The sequence below is a fragment of the Olea europaea genome, chromosome 18 (assembly GCF_002742605.1).
Source record: "Olea europaea var. sylvestris chromosome 18, O_europaea_v1, whole genome shotgun sequence".
Lineage (NCBI taxonomy): Eukaryota > Viridiplantae > Streptophyta > Magnoliopsida > Lamiales > Oleaceae > Olea > Olea europaea.
Window position 1 is genome coordinate 24,767,568 of NC_036254.1, and position 18,968 is coordinate 24,786,535.

Below are 18,968 nucleotides of genomic sequence, written 5' to 3' on the forward strand. Positions count from 1 at the left end.
TACGGTTCTCCATAGCATCTTGCATCCATCAATGGATCTCATCCTACGACGCTGGTATGTTCAACTAAGCAAAGTTAAAATTCTTATTATAAAAAGATTATGATTCTATTATTATGTTTTCCATGTCACGGTATATTTTACATTTTTCTCCAAGTATATGTTATATGCAAAGATAAATATAATTTGAAGAAGAAAATGTGTTTTTAAAAAACATGTCTTTGGTTAGAAATTAAAGTTGTGAATAACAGAGAATCATGTTAGTCAACAAGAGAGAGATATTCGAGCTCATCTTGATTTTGAGATGGACAAATCTTTAGATCTTGACAATCACATACGAAGCGTATACCAACATTCGCTAAGAGCAAAGAATGCGAGTTACAATATTAGTGACCGACAAGCAATAGGTCATCTGCTGGAGGCTCTTGCACCTCATGAAAATGTATCGAGAATCTTATACAAGAAAATATGCTATACCAAATTTTGGAAAGTAAACCTAGGGAACTTGGCTTCGAGGATTTTTGTAATGCCTATATCCATAAGTGGGAGACTATGATTGGTGACATTATGTCTCATTCGAGATCTGAATCGACAGTAACTTTAGATGATGAAGTTGCACAACCAATTGTAACAAATACTAAAAAAGAGAAAGATCTAGAAGAGGACCCAGAAAAAGATCAAGAGTGAAATGAGTGGAGATTATAGAGATTACTCATTTATTAAAAAAAAAAAATTGAATTGTTTTTTCAAGATGTAGTCAACGGAAAAAATCATGTGATATTGCACTTAGTTCTTTGATTACAAGTATTCTGATGTTGGTATACAAATTTAATAAAAGATATTATTTCTTATTTCAAAAAAAAATATCTCAAGCAAACCAGAACAATTTGATAAGGGACCTCCTGCAAGTGGTTCAAGATCTTGACAAGCTGAATCAGAATTAGGCCCCATCCACGTGACCAGCTCCTATTACTCTCCTAGCTCATGTCTCGGTAGCTGAAGCATCTAGTCCATTATTAATTGAGGAATGGTTTCGCAAGTTAGGATGCGGTTTTCGACTCATAGTCTACACTGATGCTCAAAAGGTCTAGTGTGCAGAGTTTCTATTTATCGGTGATGCAAGTCACTGTTGGGATTCGATGTCCAAGACTAGGACCCAAGAGCAACAGTTGGCGTTAACTTAGGAGCAATTTAAAGAGAAAGTGATGGACAAGTATTTTCCTCAATCTCTAAGAGATTTTAAGGAGAGTGAATTCCCTAAGTTCAAGCAGGGTAGCGTGTCCCTAACTAATCATGAGCGAAAGTTCGACCGTCTTTCAAGGTATGCTCCACATCTGGTTGACACTGAAATTAAAAAAACTCGAAGATTTGAGCAAGAGTTAAATCCAGACCGAAGCATGATTCTTATATCACATCATACCGTAAGATGCTAGAACGAGCTCACACTATTTGGTATCAGATGGCTAATGCAAAGCAACACAGTCAATTGTACAACTAGGAAGATAAAGGACAAATTAGAGAGAGAAAGTGGAATAGTCAAGACAAATGAAAAGGCAAATGGCAAAATAAGAAAACTAATATCGAATCTAGTAAGGGATGTCAAACGGGCCGGGTGGGTCGTCGGCTCAGCCGCTTGACTTGTAAAAATGGGGCTCATGAGTGGCTCGGGCTCGTCAAATATGATCGAGGGGGTCGCCGGTGAACCGGGTCGGCTCACCTACGAGCCTGGGCCTCAAGCTCATGCTCATGGCTCGCATGAATAGTGACCAAAAAAATTGATCGTATCTATCACTTACTTTTTTCTTTTCTTTTTTCTTTGTAAATACCCTTTACATATTTCCATTTTTTTTCTCACAACAATACATTCCAAGTTTCCAACAAGTCTCTTTCCCACTCTCTTTCACAATTCTACAATATACTACATTCATTTTTACATTTTTATCTTCATTTTCGTTCATTCAATTTTCACACTACATATTTACAATTACAAATCACATTCTTACACATCAACTTTCTTTTCATACTCTTTACTCAGTTAAGTCTTAGTACTTATAGTTTCCTATATCGTCTATACATTTTAATTTCATCCAATGTTTTAAAATTGACTCAGGCATCAACTCGAAAAATGAAGAGAGTTAAGGTTTAAAGGGTCAAACTGGGGTCGAACCGGTATCGAATCGAATGACAAATTAAATAAATAAATACACGAATAAACTATAAAATATCATAATTATAATAGATTTTTAAATTTTAGTTTTCTCATTCAAAATAAATATAATCAATGTTTGTTAATTAGATTTATTATAATAATTTATTTTATAACCTTGAAAATTAACAACTAGTATGTCCAAAATAATTTACTTTGTTCAAATTGAAAATTATAATCTTGTTATTTATGATTCGTTAATGAAAATGATGAAGTAAATTAGGAAACATTTAGAATTGACAATTGGCAAGTATCCCACATTGGGAGATTATCACAACATTGGAAGAATAGTCTCCTTTAAAAAGAAGTTAATATCCCACATTGAAAAATTACTAAAACATTGAAAGAATGATCTCATTTAAAAAGAAGACGGGGGAGAATCACTTTTATTAAAAAGTTACTTGGGCCTTCAATTGCAATGGATGACACATTAAGATAGTTAAAAGTTTGTGGGAAAAAAAATCAAATTACCTTGACATAATCGTGGTCGATTTTTCGGTTCACGATTAAACCGGCCGGTTTGACCGTTTATTAGTTGGTTTTTTATTTTTCGGTTAGTTTATGAGTACCGGACCGAATTAAAGGCCGATTCACGATTTTTCCGATTGATTCGGCTGGTTCGATTTGGCTTCATCACAATTTACAAATTGATCCATTCTCATTTATTAAAGGCTTGTTCGGTGTCAAAGGTGAATCACCTATGACACTGCAAAGTCAATTTCGAAATCAATTTTTCGGTCTAAATGAAGTACCATTCCTGAAGATATTCCTAATTTAGTTGCTAATGGAGGCAACAATCCAATTGATTCGGATGACGTTAATGTTCCCAATGTGGAATGGGAGGAAGATGAACCTCAATTAGACATTCCCGATATAAGAGGGAAGCGAAAGGAAAAAAAAAGCAAAATATTAGAATCACTTTAAATTGATTTCAACGGGTTGTGTGGTTGATGGAGTAGCATAGTATTAAGTAGTATGTAAATACTATCCAACTATCAACATGACAGAAAGACATTGGTAACACCAACCTCAATCGTCACTATAAAGCATGTGCGGCCAAACACGAACTTTTTGAAGCCAGTCAAACATAACTACAATTTAATAGTCTAGACACCAGTTATACGTCTTCGCCCCTCACCACGTGGATGTATTCGGGGGAGAATGCTCAAATCGGAATGGTGAAACTTATTGTCGATGCTGAGTTACCTCTAGTAATAGCGGACAACCAACATTTCATCTCATACGTAAAAAAATATCTTCAATCGACGTACATTGAGGGTAAGTCAAAATACTCTTTTATAACATCGATTTCATCACAATTTACAAATTGATCCATTCTCATTTATTAAAGGCTTGTTCGGTGTCAAAGGTGAATCACCTATGACACTGCAAAGTCAATTTCAAAATCAATTTTTCGGTCTAAATGAAGTACCATTCCTGAAGATATTCCTAATTTAGTTGCTAATGGAGGCAACAATCCAATTGATTCGGATGACGTTAATGTTCCCAATGTGGAATGGGAGGAAGATGAACCTCAATTAGACATTCCCGATATAAGAGGGAAGCGAAAGGAAAAAAAAAGCAAAATATTAGAATCACTTTAAATTGATTTCAACGGGTTGTGTGGTTGATGGAGTAGCATAGTATTAAGTAGTATGTAAATACTATCCAACTATCAACATGACAGAAAGACATTGGTAACACCAACCTCAATCGTCACTATAAAGCATGTGCGGCCAAACACGAACTTTTTGAAGCCAGTCAAACATAACTACAATTTAATAGTCTAGACACCAGTTATACGTCTTCGCCCCTCACCACGTGGATGTATTCGGGGGAGAATGCTCAAATCGGAATGGTGAAACTTATTGTCGATGCTGAGTTACCTCTAGTAATAGCGGACAACCAACATTTCATCTCATACGTAAAAAAATATCTTCAATCGACGTACATTGAGGGTAAGTCAAAATACTCTTCGTTCAAATACAATAGAATATTTTTTTCAAAGAAAACAACAAATGATTATAAATTTGCAAAAATATGAGGATGTTATATCTTTAATTTAGGATATATAGAAGGGGGTTAATAAAAGAGTTTATATAGATATAACTGCACACTACATAGATCCACTTTGATTTATACATAAAAAAATTATTATTTTTAAAATTATTGAATTCCCTCATAATGCTAACAATATATATAATGCAATTATGGGTATTACTAGAGAATATCATTGCAAGAGTTAATTTCATTCTTTTACATTTGACAACACTAATGTTAATGAAGTGGTTATCGATAAATTATGTAGGATATTGCAGCCCGATTTTGGTGGTTATTTGTTTCATATTTGTTGTGTGTACCGTGTTTTAAATTTAATTGTGTAATGTAGTTTAAAATATATTAAAGATAAAATGCAAAGAATTAGGTATGCACTAATATATATCATGATCTCCCCTGATAGAAAACAAACATTTGAGAAATTTTGTCCGGAATTTGGGGTGACGAATACGAAAATATTTATTAGTGACGTAAGGTATAGATGAAACTCCACTTACTTATTATTAAAGTCATATGAAGGTTTTAAACATTTAATAACTGAGTTTTATAAAAATGGGCATATTAGAAACGATGATGACACTATTTTGAATGAATCCAATTGGCTTTAAACTTTAAAACTAAAAAAAAAATTGACAAGTTTTTATGACTCTACAAATATTTTATCTAGAGTTTACTATCCTACTAATTTTATGGTGCTTGAATGTTTTTATATAATTGCAAGGACAATTCATAAATACAAAAATGATATCGATTTTAATACAATTATATATTCTATAGAATTAAAATTTAAAAAATATTGCGAAGACTTGCTTATGTTATTTTCTTTGGCATGCATTATGGACTCCGACATAATTTATCAAGAACTAAATATGTAATTGATTAGATTTCAAAAGTTTTAACTTTTAATACACCTATCACGTATATAAATTTAGAACAAATGTTATGTGAAATGTATGAATGATGTACAGAACAAATGGGTACAAATATTAGTCGAGTACCCTCTATACCCACTCCTTCCACTCATATTGAAGAATATGACCCTGAAGTATTAATTTAATTCGAAGGTATTAATACGTATTGGTATGACGCAAATGCAATAAGTTTTTCTAGTAATAGTTTGTTTTCTACATGCAATCAAATAGCGGATGGAAGTTCAAATGAGTTGTCTGCAAAATTAATTGATTACTTTAATCATAATATGTCTACCACCAAAATAATTAAAAAAAATACAAAGGAAGTTATTGAATTCTACTGAAGGAACGAATGATGATGGCCAGTGGTTTCTATAATTGCAAAAGATCTACTAACACCTTCGGATAGTACTGTAGTTTCGAAATCTACTTGTAGTGCAAGTAAGAGGGTTTTGTTGAGGTTGTTGAGGTTAGAAGCCAACTGAAAGAAGATATTTTGAAAGCATTAATGTGCGTAAAGGATTGATAGGATACTTATTTCTGATTACAAGATAAATACGTCAAACTTGCATGTTGTTAGGTAAGTGATATTTAATTTAACCATATTAATCAAAATTATTTTATAATATTGTTTTTAATTTTCTTTAAAAAATTATACATGTTACAAGTTGTTCGCGTACAATTTTTAACTTGGCCTACTCAAAATTTAAGTAGTCGGTCCGAGCTCAAATAAAGGATGATTGTCTATATTTTATTTATTTTTAAAAAAATGAAGATTACATAAGCTCACTCCTCGAGTAACGAGCCGAGCATAACCTATGAATGTGCAGCCTAGCCTAAAGCAATAAGAGCTCTGTATATGGCATTTGTCCTGAGAACAGTCTTCCTTCTGCCTTCGAAACGTCAACAAAAGACTGCTATCTATTCCAAAATAAAAGCTCCTTAACGTCGAGGAACGAGAGTGGAGGGCGGCCCTATGCACATAAAATAGCAGCACCAAACGAACCACGAGTTTGGCTCATGCTCGCTCGGGGGTATAAAGGTCGAGCAGAGCCTTGCCACCACTATATCAATGCCAATAAGGCTATAGTAACTATAGTAGCTCCATGCCCTAAATATGGTAAACCTTATTGTGGTGAATGCTTGTATGGGAAGAATGCTTATTTTTGGTGTGGTAAGATATGACATATTACTAAGAATTGTCTCATATTTCCTCAGAAGAAAAGGATAATAGCAGTGATCAGAACAAAAAGGGAAAACACGACTTTTTACATTGACTCGGAAGGATGTAGAGAAGAACTCAAATGTAATAGCAAGTATTTTGCTGATATCTAATACATCTGCTTATGTATTGTTTGATTCGGGAGCTGCTCATTCTTTTCTATCAACGTTTTTCATTGCTAAATCTAGCATTACTTGTAATAAGTCAGAGATTACACTAAACGTTAGCATTCTCTTTGGTATAACATTGAATATAGATCAGTTGGTCGAGTCAGTAGATCTTGAAATTGAGGGGAAACTATTATAAGCTAATTTGTACATAAATCGTGTATTTTATCAGTATTTGGATTAATTTGTCATAGTCTTCATTAATTATATTTTGATATACTGCAAGAGTAAAGATCAATATGAAGAACATTTTAGAATAGCATTAGAAATACTGCATGAGGAAAAATTATAAGCCAAATTTAAAAAGTGTGATTTTTTGCTTGAGTGAATTGGATTCCTCGGTCATGTAGTTACTGTCCAAGGAATTAATGTAGATCTTATAAAAGTGAAAGTGGTAACTAATTTGAAAACACCGACTAACGCCGGTGAAGTTTGAAGTTCTCTGGGAATAGCTGGGTACTATCAGAGATTTATAAAAGAATTCTCCAAAATAGTTGAACCAATAACAAAATTGACAAGGAAATAAGTAAAGTTTCAATGGACATATTAGTGTGAGCAAAGCTTTTAAGAGCTAAAGCAACGGTTGATTACAGCACCGTGTCAACCATACCCAAAGGTTCGGAAAGATTTGTTATATATAGTGAAGTATCCAAACAAAGTTTGGGATATGTACTTATGCAACATGAAAAAGTGATTGCCTATGCGTCAAGACAATTGAAGAACCATGAGCAAAATTATCCGACATATGATTTAGAACATATGCAATGATAGTTCATGCATTAAAGATATGACGCCATTACTTATATGGAGGAAAGTACGATATTTACATGGATCATAAGAGTCTCAAATATTTCTTCACACAAAAGAAATTGAATATGAGACAGAGACGATGGTTGGAGCTAGTAAATGATTATGATTGCACTAATTATTACCATCATGGTAAAGCTAATGTTGTTGTCGATGCTCAAAGTAGAAAGTCAATGGGACAATTAGCATCATTACCTACTACTCATATGGAGTTGATCAAAGACTTGGAGAATTTGCGAATCGAAGTGGTTACCACACCAAAGCAAGTCATTGCTCGTTTAACAAATTTGGTAGTTCAACCTACTCTTAGAGATCAGATCACAGAAACACAGGGTAAATACTCATTCTTGCTAAATATCAATAACGAAATTGGTACTAATAAGAGAAAGGTTTTGGAATAGCTTTGAATCGGGCACTAATGTTCAGAGGAAGAATTTGTATGCTTAACGTGAAGTTTTAAAGAATGAGATATTGCAAGAAGCTCATTTCACCCCCATATACCACACATTCTGATGGTACAAAAATGTATCAAGACCTTCGAAATACATTTTGGTGGAGGAATATGAAAAGAAGTAAGGTCTATTTGTAAGAAATTACATAGTGTATCAACAAGTTAAAACAGAATATCAGAGACATATAGGGTTGTTAAATCCATTTAACATTCCTAAATGGAAGTGAGAGAACATAACAATGGACTTTGTGGTTGGATTTTCGAAGTCAATAAGAGGACATAATACTATATAGGTAATAGTGAATCGTCTAACAAAGTCAACTCATTTTCTTCTAGTAAAAATGACATTCAGTCTAGTCGGTTTGTACATATGTACATTAGAGAAATTGTAAGATTAGACGGTGTTCGTATCTCCATTGTATCTGACAGAGATCTGATATTTATATCTAAATTTTGAAAGAGCTTATAAGGAGCTATGAGAACGAAATTGAATTTCAGTAGAGCGTATCATCCTCAATCCGATGGTCAGTCTAAAATGACCATTCAATCTTTAGAAGATATGCTAAGGCCCGTGTTCTGGATGTAGGATGCAGTTGGGAATCGTATCTACTTTTGGTGGATTTGTGTACAATAACGATTTTCAAGCAACTATTGGAATGATACTGTATAAAGCTCTTGATGGTGGAAGATGCAGATCACTTGTTCGTTAGGATGAAATTAGATAAAAGAGAGTTTTCAGACCAAAAATCATTGAAAAGACAGTTGAAGTCATTGACAAGATCCGTACTAGGATAAAGGCAGCACGGGATAAACAAAAAGAGCTATGCAGACAGTAGAAGGAAAGACTTAGAATTTTAGGTTGGAGATAAAGTCTTTTTAAAAGTGGCACTAGTAAAGGGTGTATTTAGGTTCAACAAGAAAGGAAAATTACGACCTCGTTATATTGAACCTTTCGAAATACTTGTTAGGGTCGAAAATGTGGCTTATCAATTAGCTTTGCTTCAGGAACTATCGACAATTTGCAACGTGTTTCATAGATCGATGATCAAGAAGTATATGCATGATCCTGATCATGTAGAGAGATTCAACTGACCAAGGTACAATGGAGTAGTTGTGGAATAAAATTTCTTTAAGGTGTAGGGGATATAGAAACCCGAAAAATCAAATGAAATTAGGCGTATATTTTTATGTGATGATCTAGGACCATGAACCTAGCCTATAGACGAATGTTATGCTCGGCTTACATAAGAAATGAAAGCCCAATACTAATCCGATGTGCCTTAACAAAATATTTCTAAGACCAAATTTGCTTACACGTTATTTCCAAACAGACCAAATTATTTTTAAAAAATAAACAATAGAATAGGATTAGTAAGTTTATGTTTGGGGACCTATATTGTTATTTCCTTATTTTGTTAAGTAATTAAATTATAGGGACCTAGGGATGGGGTACATAGGGTGAGGCGGGGTAGCGTTTTGCCCCAATTATTTTTATTTTTTATATACATTTTCAAAATTTCGAGTTATGTTATTATTAGAGAATAAAGTACAAATTCAAAATGAGTTTTTAAAGGGTGAATTGTTTAGAAATAAAATTATTGTTGATTCAAATATTAGTTGGTTCAAATGAATGATAAGAGGCAAGATTACTGTCTTCGTTTTTTTCTTGGTTTGCTCTGAAATGATAAGATTAAGATGTGATACTGTTTGTTAATTTTATTGGTTGTTGTTGAATGCCCAATTTAAATATAGAAGCTTGTTTTTTTTTTTTTTGGAGAGTTTTTAGTTTACCAATTATCATTTTATCTGTATAATTCAAAATGGATTTTTTTTTCTCGGGATGGGCGCAGGATATATATATATATATATATATATATATATATATATATACACATTTGTACAAAACAATTTAAAATGTTAAAGGTTATAAAAGAATATGAAACATTTTCATTAACTGGTGAATAACACACAATTATGGCATTTAACTTCAAATGAAATGCATGAATTAAAAAAAAAAAAGGCCACTTTTAATTGATCTTAATTGGAGGTGAATACTAATGGTTTCTACCCATGCTAAACCATCTATTTTCCGTATTAAACAGTTCATTTAATCCTAATCAATTGTGAATAATATACCAACATTTCTTCAATGTAGTACTAATGTTTTTTTCCTAAATAATTCATATTTCTTTCTATTATATATATTTATGCATAATTTACATATACGAAGGTTCATACTTTGAAATAAGAAAAGAAAAAAATTCACAAGAAAGGAAAACATAAGAGAGAAGCAGATTTCTTAAAGTTTCACGTGCCATCGGGAAACAACATCCACTATCCAACCTTATACATTCAAAAACTTTCAAGGTAAGTAGAGGTGCAAGTAATTATTTTGTTTTCAAGTTATGAATTTTCATTAAAAGTAGGAATGAATTGATATCTCCGGGTATGGTGTTTTGGCACAACTATAATTTAAATGATTATTCTCCGACTCTATGTGTTATGATAATTTTATAAAAATTCACCTATGTGCGACAGTATGAATTTATAATTTAAATTTTCTAATTTGATAACGAAATACGTTAATGGTATTTATTGAGTTTCAAACTCATGGGTTAATTCCCTTCCTAAAGTTGATTTGATTTGCTTGGGACGTGAATGATGGTAGAGGAAGATGCAACATATTATGGAAAAGCCGGTGACTTAATGTTTTATTCGATTATGAAATGTTGAATTTTTTTATATATAGATTTCTATGAACATCATATGTGAAACTATTTTAAGAACATTTTTATGAATTATCTATGTTTAAAATAGTTATATGTTATAGAAATTAACTTACAAGTCACCGTCTATTACAAAATAATAATAATAATAATAATAATAATAATAATAATAATAATAATAAATGTTAGCAGTTTAGTATTGCCTTTTTTTTTTTTTAATTCCAGATCCTGCCCTTGGCTTCAAAAATTCGCAACTTAAACGAACTTATTTTGGCCCTTGCCGTACGAGATATTAAAAAAAAAAGCTTTTGTTTTAGTTATTGTTTATGGATTTTAAAAAATATTTTAATACATCATATGTTGTTGACAGAACTCGATTTTTGAATATGTTATATTATAAGAAGTTTCCTACTTTTCCTTAAATTTTTGTGAAGTTTTGAGATTGATAATTATGTAAAGGAGTTTATTTTGACATATATCGCGTGAAAATGAAAAAGCAAAATAGATTATTCTTTTTTAATTGCCAAAAGTGGTTCATACATGGAAAACTTTCAAATCTTTTATATATTTGGTAAATGTGTACTTGCTACTGTTCACGAAATAAAATAGTCATATGCATGGATTGCTCAACACTTTATTTCTTTTATAAATTCTTATAGAATTATGTAATATAATGTTATTGTACAAAAGTAGATTTTTCATTAGAAATTCATTGGTATTTTGTTTTTATAATAAACTGTATGTTACAGATAAAAGACAATTTTTAATTTTTAATTTTTACATTTTTTGTTAAAAGCATGGTTAATTAAATTATTATTTTAAAAATTTTTAAGTCTAAAATAAATGTACAATTGTTTGAGTGACATTTCCGTCCATATGGGTCGGGGTGTTACAAATTTACTATCTGAACCAAAAAAATGCATAATTTTTCTACTGCAACCTTTAAAGCCAATATCATATCGCGATGGTAATAGTTCAGACAGTGGATGAAGGGATGGTAGTGAGCCAAAAAATAGATAATTTTTCCAACACGGTCATTGAAGCCTTCCTGGTGTTGTTGATTTTGGGTGAGATGCTAATAGGGTGATGCTATTCGTACATCATTGTGTAGATATTGATGTACAAATAACATTACACGAAAGAGAGAGTTCATATCATAGTTTTACTAGTTACATCACAATTTAATTACGTTCGACGTTCTCGAGATTTGTTCATTTTAAATAACATTTATATCCTTAATTTTATCATCAAATTTTAATCTTTAATTTTCCATTATTTAACACATTTCGTCTTTGCTAACGAAAAGTCTGCTGAAAAGCATAAAAATGCTTATTTTGTTTCACTTTCACAAAGACGTCCACTAAAGATGGCGGTCAACTAAAGATGTTTTGGTTCACTTTCCAAAGATGTCCACTATCGAGGCTACAAATGGAGGCCAAAAATTCTTAGTCCAAAACAATTAGAATTAGTTTGAGCCACGTTAAAAAAAATATTCGATTTGACATTATTTCAACCACACATTTTTCAATAAAATAATATTACACATAAATTAAAATTTTTTTTTCATTTTTTAACCACACATTCTATATTAATTTACTATTCAAAAATACATTATTTCAAAATAATGTGCCTCAAGCACATACTGGATAACAAGAAAGCCCAACAAGTATTTGCTTCAAGTTAGATTGACGTTGACTTGGACATGACCCCAAATGTAATAATAAAGTACAACAAAAGTGCAAAATGATGCCAATGGGGAAAGTTCCAAGGGCATCTCTAATACCATCACCAAAACCTCAAATGGACTTTACTATTTGTACATTCGAAATTGACACCTCGAATGACATTCCCTCACAAGAGAGGGGCATCCACATATAAAATTATATGTGGATCCCTTTCTCTTGTGAGGGAGTGTCAATTCCGGATGTACAAATAGTTTTATTGAACCTCAAATTTCATCAAAATTTGGTGCGAAAGCTCTTCAATGTGACACCAAAGTTTGCACTATTTTGATGCAAAATGATGGAAAGTCAATTTTGCCTTTTTTTTTCATTTGTCAAAGTAATTGATGAATGATATTTGTGTCATTTGTGTTATATATTTTTCAATACAATAATTTTATTATTTTTATTAGTATTATTATTATTGTTGTTATTATTACTACTACTACTATTTGCATTTAAAATAATTTTTAAATGTAAAAAATAATAATTAATGAATTAATTAAAATAAGAATAAAAAAATAACAAACACGATTATTTAAATTTAACACAAAATATATACAACCACCACCTACACATATTAAAGATGTTGAACATGCATTTGGCGTTGTACAATCGAAGTTCGCAATGATGAAAGGATCGGCAAGATTTTGAGAAAAACAAGTATTACATGACATGATGATTACATCTATAATCATGCATAACATAATTATCGAGGACGAACTTAATGTTAATGCACCGGTTCAAGAATGAACGGAAGCGTCAAGCCTGAAAGTTGAGTTGGTTGAAGATGAAAATAATCATTTTAAGGAATTCCTTACTCGTCATAGACAGATCAAGGATAATGATGCTCACATTACGCTTTCGAAATGTATTAATCGATCATTAGTTGGAAGAACATACGAATTCCGAGAAATAAATTGCAATGATATTTTAACTTCTTAATATCATAATATTCAAATTTAAAATGCATTGCACTATTTTTTAATGGCATAATTTAATATTTTCATTTTTGTAGTGTTTTTACTAAGCCCCTGTTTGTCATCCATTTTTTCCAATTCTTTTTTCTACAATACTCATTTTTAACTACACAATTTTCATTAAAATAATATTACACGCAAATTAAAAAAAAATTCTTCTTTTTTAACCACGCATTTTCCATCAATCACTATTATATAATACATTTTTTTTTATAAATTAATGGGGCACAACCGGAGCCTAATTGTACTATATTTTTTATATTTATTAATGGATTTAATCTTTTCTTTAATTTAAGGTAATTATTTATTTAGTAATTTATGTATTTGTAAAATAAATAAATACATAATTTTTCAAATAAATAAATTATTAAGAAGAAAATGAATAAATACTATTTATATGGTGTAATGGTTGGAGATAATTTTTAGTTTGATATAAGATCTGGTGCAAATCTTGTTGCAGGGTTGAAAATGGCTTAATGAACACATTAAAAAAAAAAAAGAACATTACACATATCAAGAAAATAATATGTCTAATATCGAGTACCAAATATATATTGATAGTGTTCATTTATGTTTATTTTAATCCATTTCACAACAATTAAACAACACACATTAGACATCAAATGCACAAATAACAAATTGTGCCAAACATTCGAAACAATGAGCGAGACTTGGAAAAATTCAAACACAACATACTTGACGTCAAATGCTCACTTAACACCTTGTGCCAAACGTCCAAAACATTAAGCCTCGGAGAGAAAAATAGGAGAAGAAAAACAAGATTATTAAAGTGTAAGTAGAGGTGGGATGTGGAGTGAGCCAAGCCACACCACTCATGTTTTTGGCTCAAATTCAAAAAATAAAATTGCGAGACAATCCGGTTTGATTTGTCAAACTCGCGAGACGAGTCAAATCGAACCACACTTTGATAAATTATGTTGCTTTTGATAAAACATGTTGCTTGCATCATGTACTGTCGAAACAACAATAGATGAACCAACATTTACATTAGCTCATTTAAGATACCAAGCATCCAAGCTTGTAACCCCATCTAGTCCCGTGACATTCCCACCCAATCCAAAAAGAAAAAGAAAACAACTTAAGCAAACACATCATTTCAATGTTTAGACGGTCTAATCCAGATGCTATATGTCTACGTCCAACAACATTATTCTTGGAACTATCCAAAAGGTTGAACTCCAATTTTGAGAGCCCCCACGGCCCCGCCCCTAGAACATCGTGAGGGAGGTAAATCGCAGGATATGTCCCAACATATCAGGGAATAAGAGTTTGCCTGTACATTGATCCCCACAAAGAGTCCAATTCCATATTTCAGGAATTGAACCCTCACACTGCAACTGCCAGTAAGATTAAGACTACATCACTCCTATTCTTTGCACCACTGACTTATGTCCGGGAGCATTCTTGGAACTATCTAACACTCTCATGTATGAAGGCCTACTCACTGCTTTCTTTCTAAAAGTCCACTTCCTTTATCACACCAATTCCCCCATGCACTCAACAAATCGTCTACAACACGTATTTTTTACAATAAAAACCGCAGGAAGAACATACACGACTTTAGTGTTGATGCACGGAAAGTTCGTACCCCCTACGTGCCATCTTCTTTATTACGCCCCACGTGCCATCTACCATTTGTACGCCGAAAATCCCTCCTCCAATTTCCCCTTTCAACACAGATAACTACGTACAAAAATCTGTATCTATCTGTCTATATTTTGATTTTCACACACGCCAACATATAGATCCCTGTATCCATACGGCACTGTAATAATTGAAATCCAAATTCCAACCCACTCTCTATTGAGAATCCCTGATATAGAAAAGGGTCATTCTTCGTAACCCTTCCAAATTCCACATATTCATATATCATATATGTGTATATAGGGAGAGGTTCTAACTATTTATATATAGATGGGGGCTGTCACGTCGTCGATGGCTGCGAAGTTTGCTTTCTTTCCGCCGAATCCACCGTCGTACGGGGTGGCGGCGGAGGAGGGGACGGGCAAACTGAGGATGACTGAGGCGACGGAGAAGGATAACGTGGATGTTTTGAAAGTGATGACCAAGAGGGGGAACGAGATCGTTGCGATGTATGTGAAGAACCCAGTAGCGAAGCTGACGCTTCTATACTCCCACGGCAACGCCGCTGATCTGGGTCAGATGTATGATCTTTTCAGTGAGCTCAGCATTCACCTCAGAGTCAACATGATGGGGTACTGAAATTCCTACACATTTGGAAAATTTTGATCAATAATTTGTTTGTTTGTATTGGTTCAGTGTATTAGGATCAACAAAGTTTCGGAAAGTTGTTTGTATAATGACTGTGCTATAGATGGTGAGGTGAATAGTTGGGTGGCTAATTAAAAGGTTTTTTTAGGCTATTCATCTTTTTATTGAGGAATCTGTTGTAAGTATAGCTGTTGATTGAGAGTTAAGAATTTGTTTCTTGAAGTGGAAAGAGTGTTTATAGTTATTTAATTGATGAAAGCAACTGATCAATAATCTCTCCCACCTGTTATAGAATCTTTATAGATAGATTGATTGTGGAAATTTAATTTCCTTGTGAGATGTTATAAGATTCTATTTCTGCTAGCATTTTATTATTGTCCTTTGCTTATTGCAAATTGTTGTTTTGACACCAAACCAATCACAGCATGAGGGAAAAGTGAGGCAATTGAAATCTGCATTCTCATTGCCAATTTCCTAATTTCCTATCATTTTGGCAGGTATGACTACTCAGGATATGGACAGTCGACTGGCAAGGTATGAGAAATGGACTTGGTGAATGTGTTGAAGGAATTTTAGGGCAAAAATGCTAAATTTTATATTTATTATTCTTTTGATAGCCAAGTGAGCAGAACACTTATGCGGACATAGAAGCTGTGTATAAATGTCTTCAAGATACTTATGGGGTGAAAGAAGAAGATATAATCTTATATGGCCAATCTGTTGGGAGTGGGCCCACTTTGGATTTGGCATCCCGTTTGTCAAGATTAAGGGCTGTTGTTCTTCACAGTCCAATCATGTCTGGTCTTCGAGTAATGTATCCAGTTAAGCGGACTTACTGGTTTGACATTTATAAGGTAATTAATGCAATTAGCACAAGATTGATCTTTTAACTTTCATTTATGATTTCTGGGCTTCATTTTCATTTGACCAAGTTTTATTTTCCCTCGTGATGCAGAATATTGAAAAAATCCCGTTGGTTCAATGTCCTGTCTTAATTATTCATGTGAGTTTTATCTCATTACTTTCTGGAATAAATGACAGTGTTGGAGATTTTTTCTTGATTGTATTGCTCAAATACAAATTTCCATATGTATTCTCATCAGTAATAGTGCTTAATATTTATTCATCCTGTGGCTAGTCATGATCACCGGAAGATGCTGAATCTAATTTAGTTGAAAAGTATCTTTTTCTGTTGGAACACCAACATTGCCGAAGCCATTGTTGGGGTGGGATGAGCACTGAAAGGGTGTTGATGAGAATGTGATAACTAAAAATAAAGCGTTGGCCGTTACTTCTCATAACAGGTCTTGTGGATTTCAATGTTTTCGGAGGGGTATGAATGTATGGAAACTTAATAATTCTTTTTTTCATCTTCTATTGTTTCTATTATTAGAGTGGCAACCATTGGCAAAGAAGTCACAGGCAATTGAGGACAATTAGTTCCCTATTCTTGTTGTAGTACCAAAAGATTTTCACCCCAGTCCCATATCTTGCTCAAGTTTTTAATCTAATTCATTTATTTTTTCACTTTTTTGGCATCCAAGCTGCCATGATAGAGTCGGGTTTGAAGAGAACCTTTAGTTTATATTTTCTTACTGCACGGATCAGAACATTTTTAACACTTTTGTTGTTTCAATCGCCTTAATCCTTACACCACAAGATTAATTTGTTATGCATTGGGATGCTTATTGGTATTAGGCATTTGATGCATTAGTCATGTAAAATAAAGTCAACAGTATCATGTCTTCCCTTATTGGTAAATCAAGAACTAGGTAGGCAGGAGGAAAGCAGTTTAACCATCCTAAAGGACCCTTTTATACTGGCTAAATCAATTTATTGAGAAAATTAAGTTATAAAATGAATTAATTGTACGAAAATGTCAAAATCCTGGAATATAAATGCCTCTGGATAGAGACTCTATCAATCCGTAGTTTGAATGTGTTTTTGCAGAATTTGCAGGTATGATTTCTTCCCTTCTCCCTCATAACACACTTCTTTTCTCCCCTGTATTTACAGGGTACTGCAGATGATGTTGTAGATTGCTCCCACGGGAAGCAGCTCTGGGAGCTGTGCAAAGAGAAGTACGAGCCATTATGGGTTAAAGGTGGCAATCATTGTGACCTGGAAATTTACCCGGAATATATTAAGCATTTAAAGAAGTTCATAATAGCAATTGAAAAGGCAGCACATTTGAAAAGTGGATCTACACCATCGGCAAATCAAACGGATAACCCGCGAAACAGCATAGATTGCCGACCTAGAGCAAGCACAGATCAGACAGAGAAGTCTGGATCAAGCACTGATCAAAGAGAAAAACCTAGGGCAAGCACGGATCGAAGAGAGAAATCCAGAACCAGCATTGACAGGAGAGAAAAATTGAGAAAGAGTGTGGATTTATCTGAGAAAGCAAATAACAATGCTGAACAGCCAGATAAAGCAAGGAACAGTATAGATCGGTTGGGCTCAACTCAAATATTTAAGAATTTCTTCACTTACATGCTTTTTACTATATCCGTATTCCATCATGCACTGAGAAATATGCAAAAATTATTATTATTATTATTATTATTATTATTATTATTATTATTATTATTATTATTATTATACTGTTGTAATTGTATGGTGGCAGCTTTGGAGATATGATGAGATCGGCTGTTTTATGCAATATCGACTGTTTCAAGCCCGTGGGAGCAAAGGTCTGACGGTGGATCAGAGGTAGTACTAATGGTTAAATTTCTTATTCACACTCATTCGTAGCCCCATTTTAACTTAAGTACTTATATTATAATACTGCACTTGTTTCCTTCTGCTGATGATCTAACTCTCGACTCCTGTTTCCTGCCTGTACGTGTAGCCTTGCATTCATGCAAAATACATATTGATCAGTAATGGCTTGCTGTTTACAGTTTCATTGAAGGCATTTTTAAATCCAGAATTCATGGTTGCTAAGATCCCATCCAAGATATTCCTGCTGAAATGATTGTTAAAATTCGGTCCATCCATGGCATTGTCCGTAGCGCAGCTTGCCAGAATCTCACTCACTGCTCTCTCTTCACGACACAAACAATTGATTACTTTTTGCCGCAAAACATTACTTCAAACCTTTGATTCATCATACATTCTTTTGAGATTCTCAAATTTGTGAAGGAACCAGGTAGGTATACAGATTTGGGTTTCTAAGCTGATTATAGCCATCATCTTTGTCCCCAGAGAGGTTTGGTTCATTTCTTAAAGATAATAAAATTTTAGAGCAGTTTTTGTTTATGGAAAGATCAATGGTACTCTATTTCGATTCATCTGGCACAACCATTCATAAAGCAGTGATCTTTCAAGATATTTTTTGCTTGGATTTTGCTAAGTGCACATGATAAATGTACATAAAGGATGACATAATTTGATGTAGAGGGAAAAGATTGGTTGAAAAAGTTGATTGTGTTTTAAATAGACAAATGACAGAGTTTCACGTGGC

At 33.0% G+C, this 18,968-nt stretch overlaps 1 protein-coding gene across 3 annotated transcripts; it reads left to right on the forward strand.

Moving 5' to 3' along the window:
• The first annotated feature begins 14,854 nt into the window (after nt 1-14,854).
• Nucleotides 14,855-18,835, forward strand: LOC111367890 (protein ABHD17C-like). 3 transcript variants are annotated; one of them, XM_022988989.1, is made up of 8 exons: nt 14,857-15,095; nt 15,182-15,483; nt 15,997-16,033; nt 16,117-16,353; nt 16,455-16,502; nt 17,516-17,955; nt 18,129-18,214; nt 18,406-18,835. In XM_022988989.1, exons 2-7 carry the CDS (start codon nt 15,182-15,184, stop codon nt 18,199-18,201), a joined length of 1,137 nt encoding a protein of 378 aa, XP_022844757.1. In that variant the 5' UTR covers nt 14,857-15,095; the 3' UTR covers nt 18,202-18,214; nt 18,406-18,835. The 3 variants fall into 3 exon arrangements, with proteins under 3 accessions (XP_022844758.1, XP_022844757.1, XP_022844756.1); XM_022988990.1 differs by having other exon boundaries at nt 14,855-15,483; nt 18,354-18,835; XM_022988988.1 differs by having other exon boundaries at nt 14,857-15,483.
• Nucleotides 18,836-18,968: the final 133 nt, after the last annotated feature.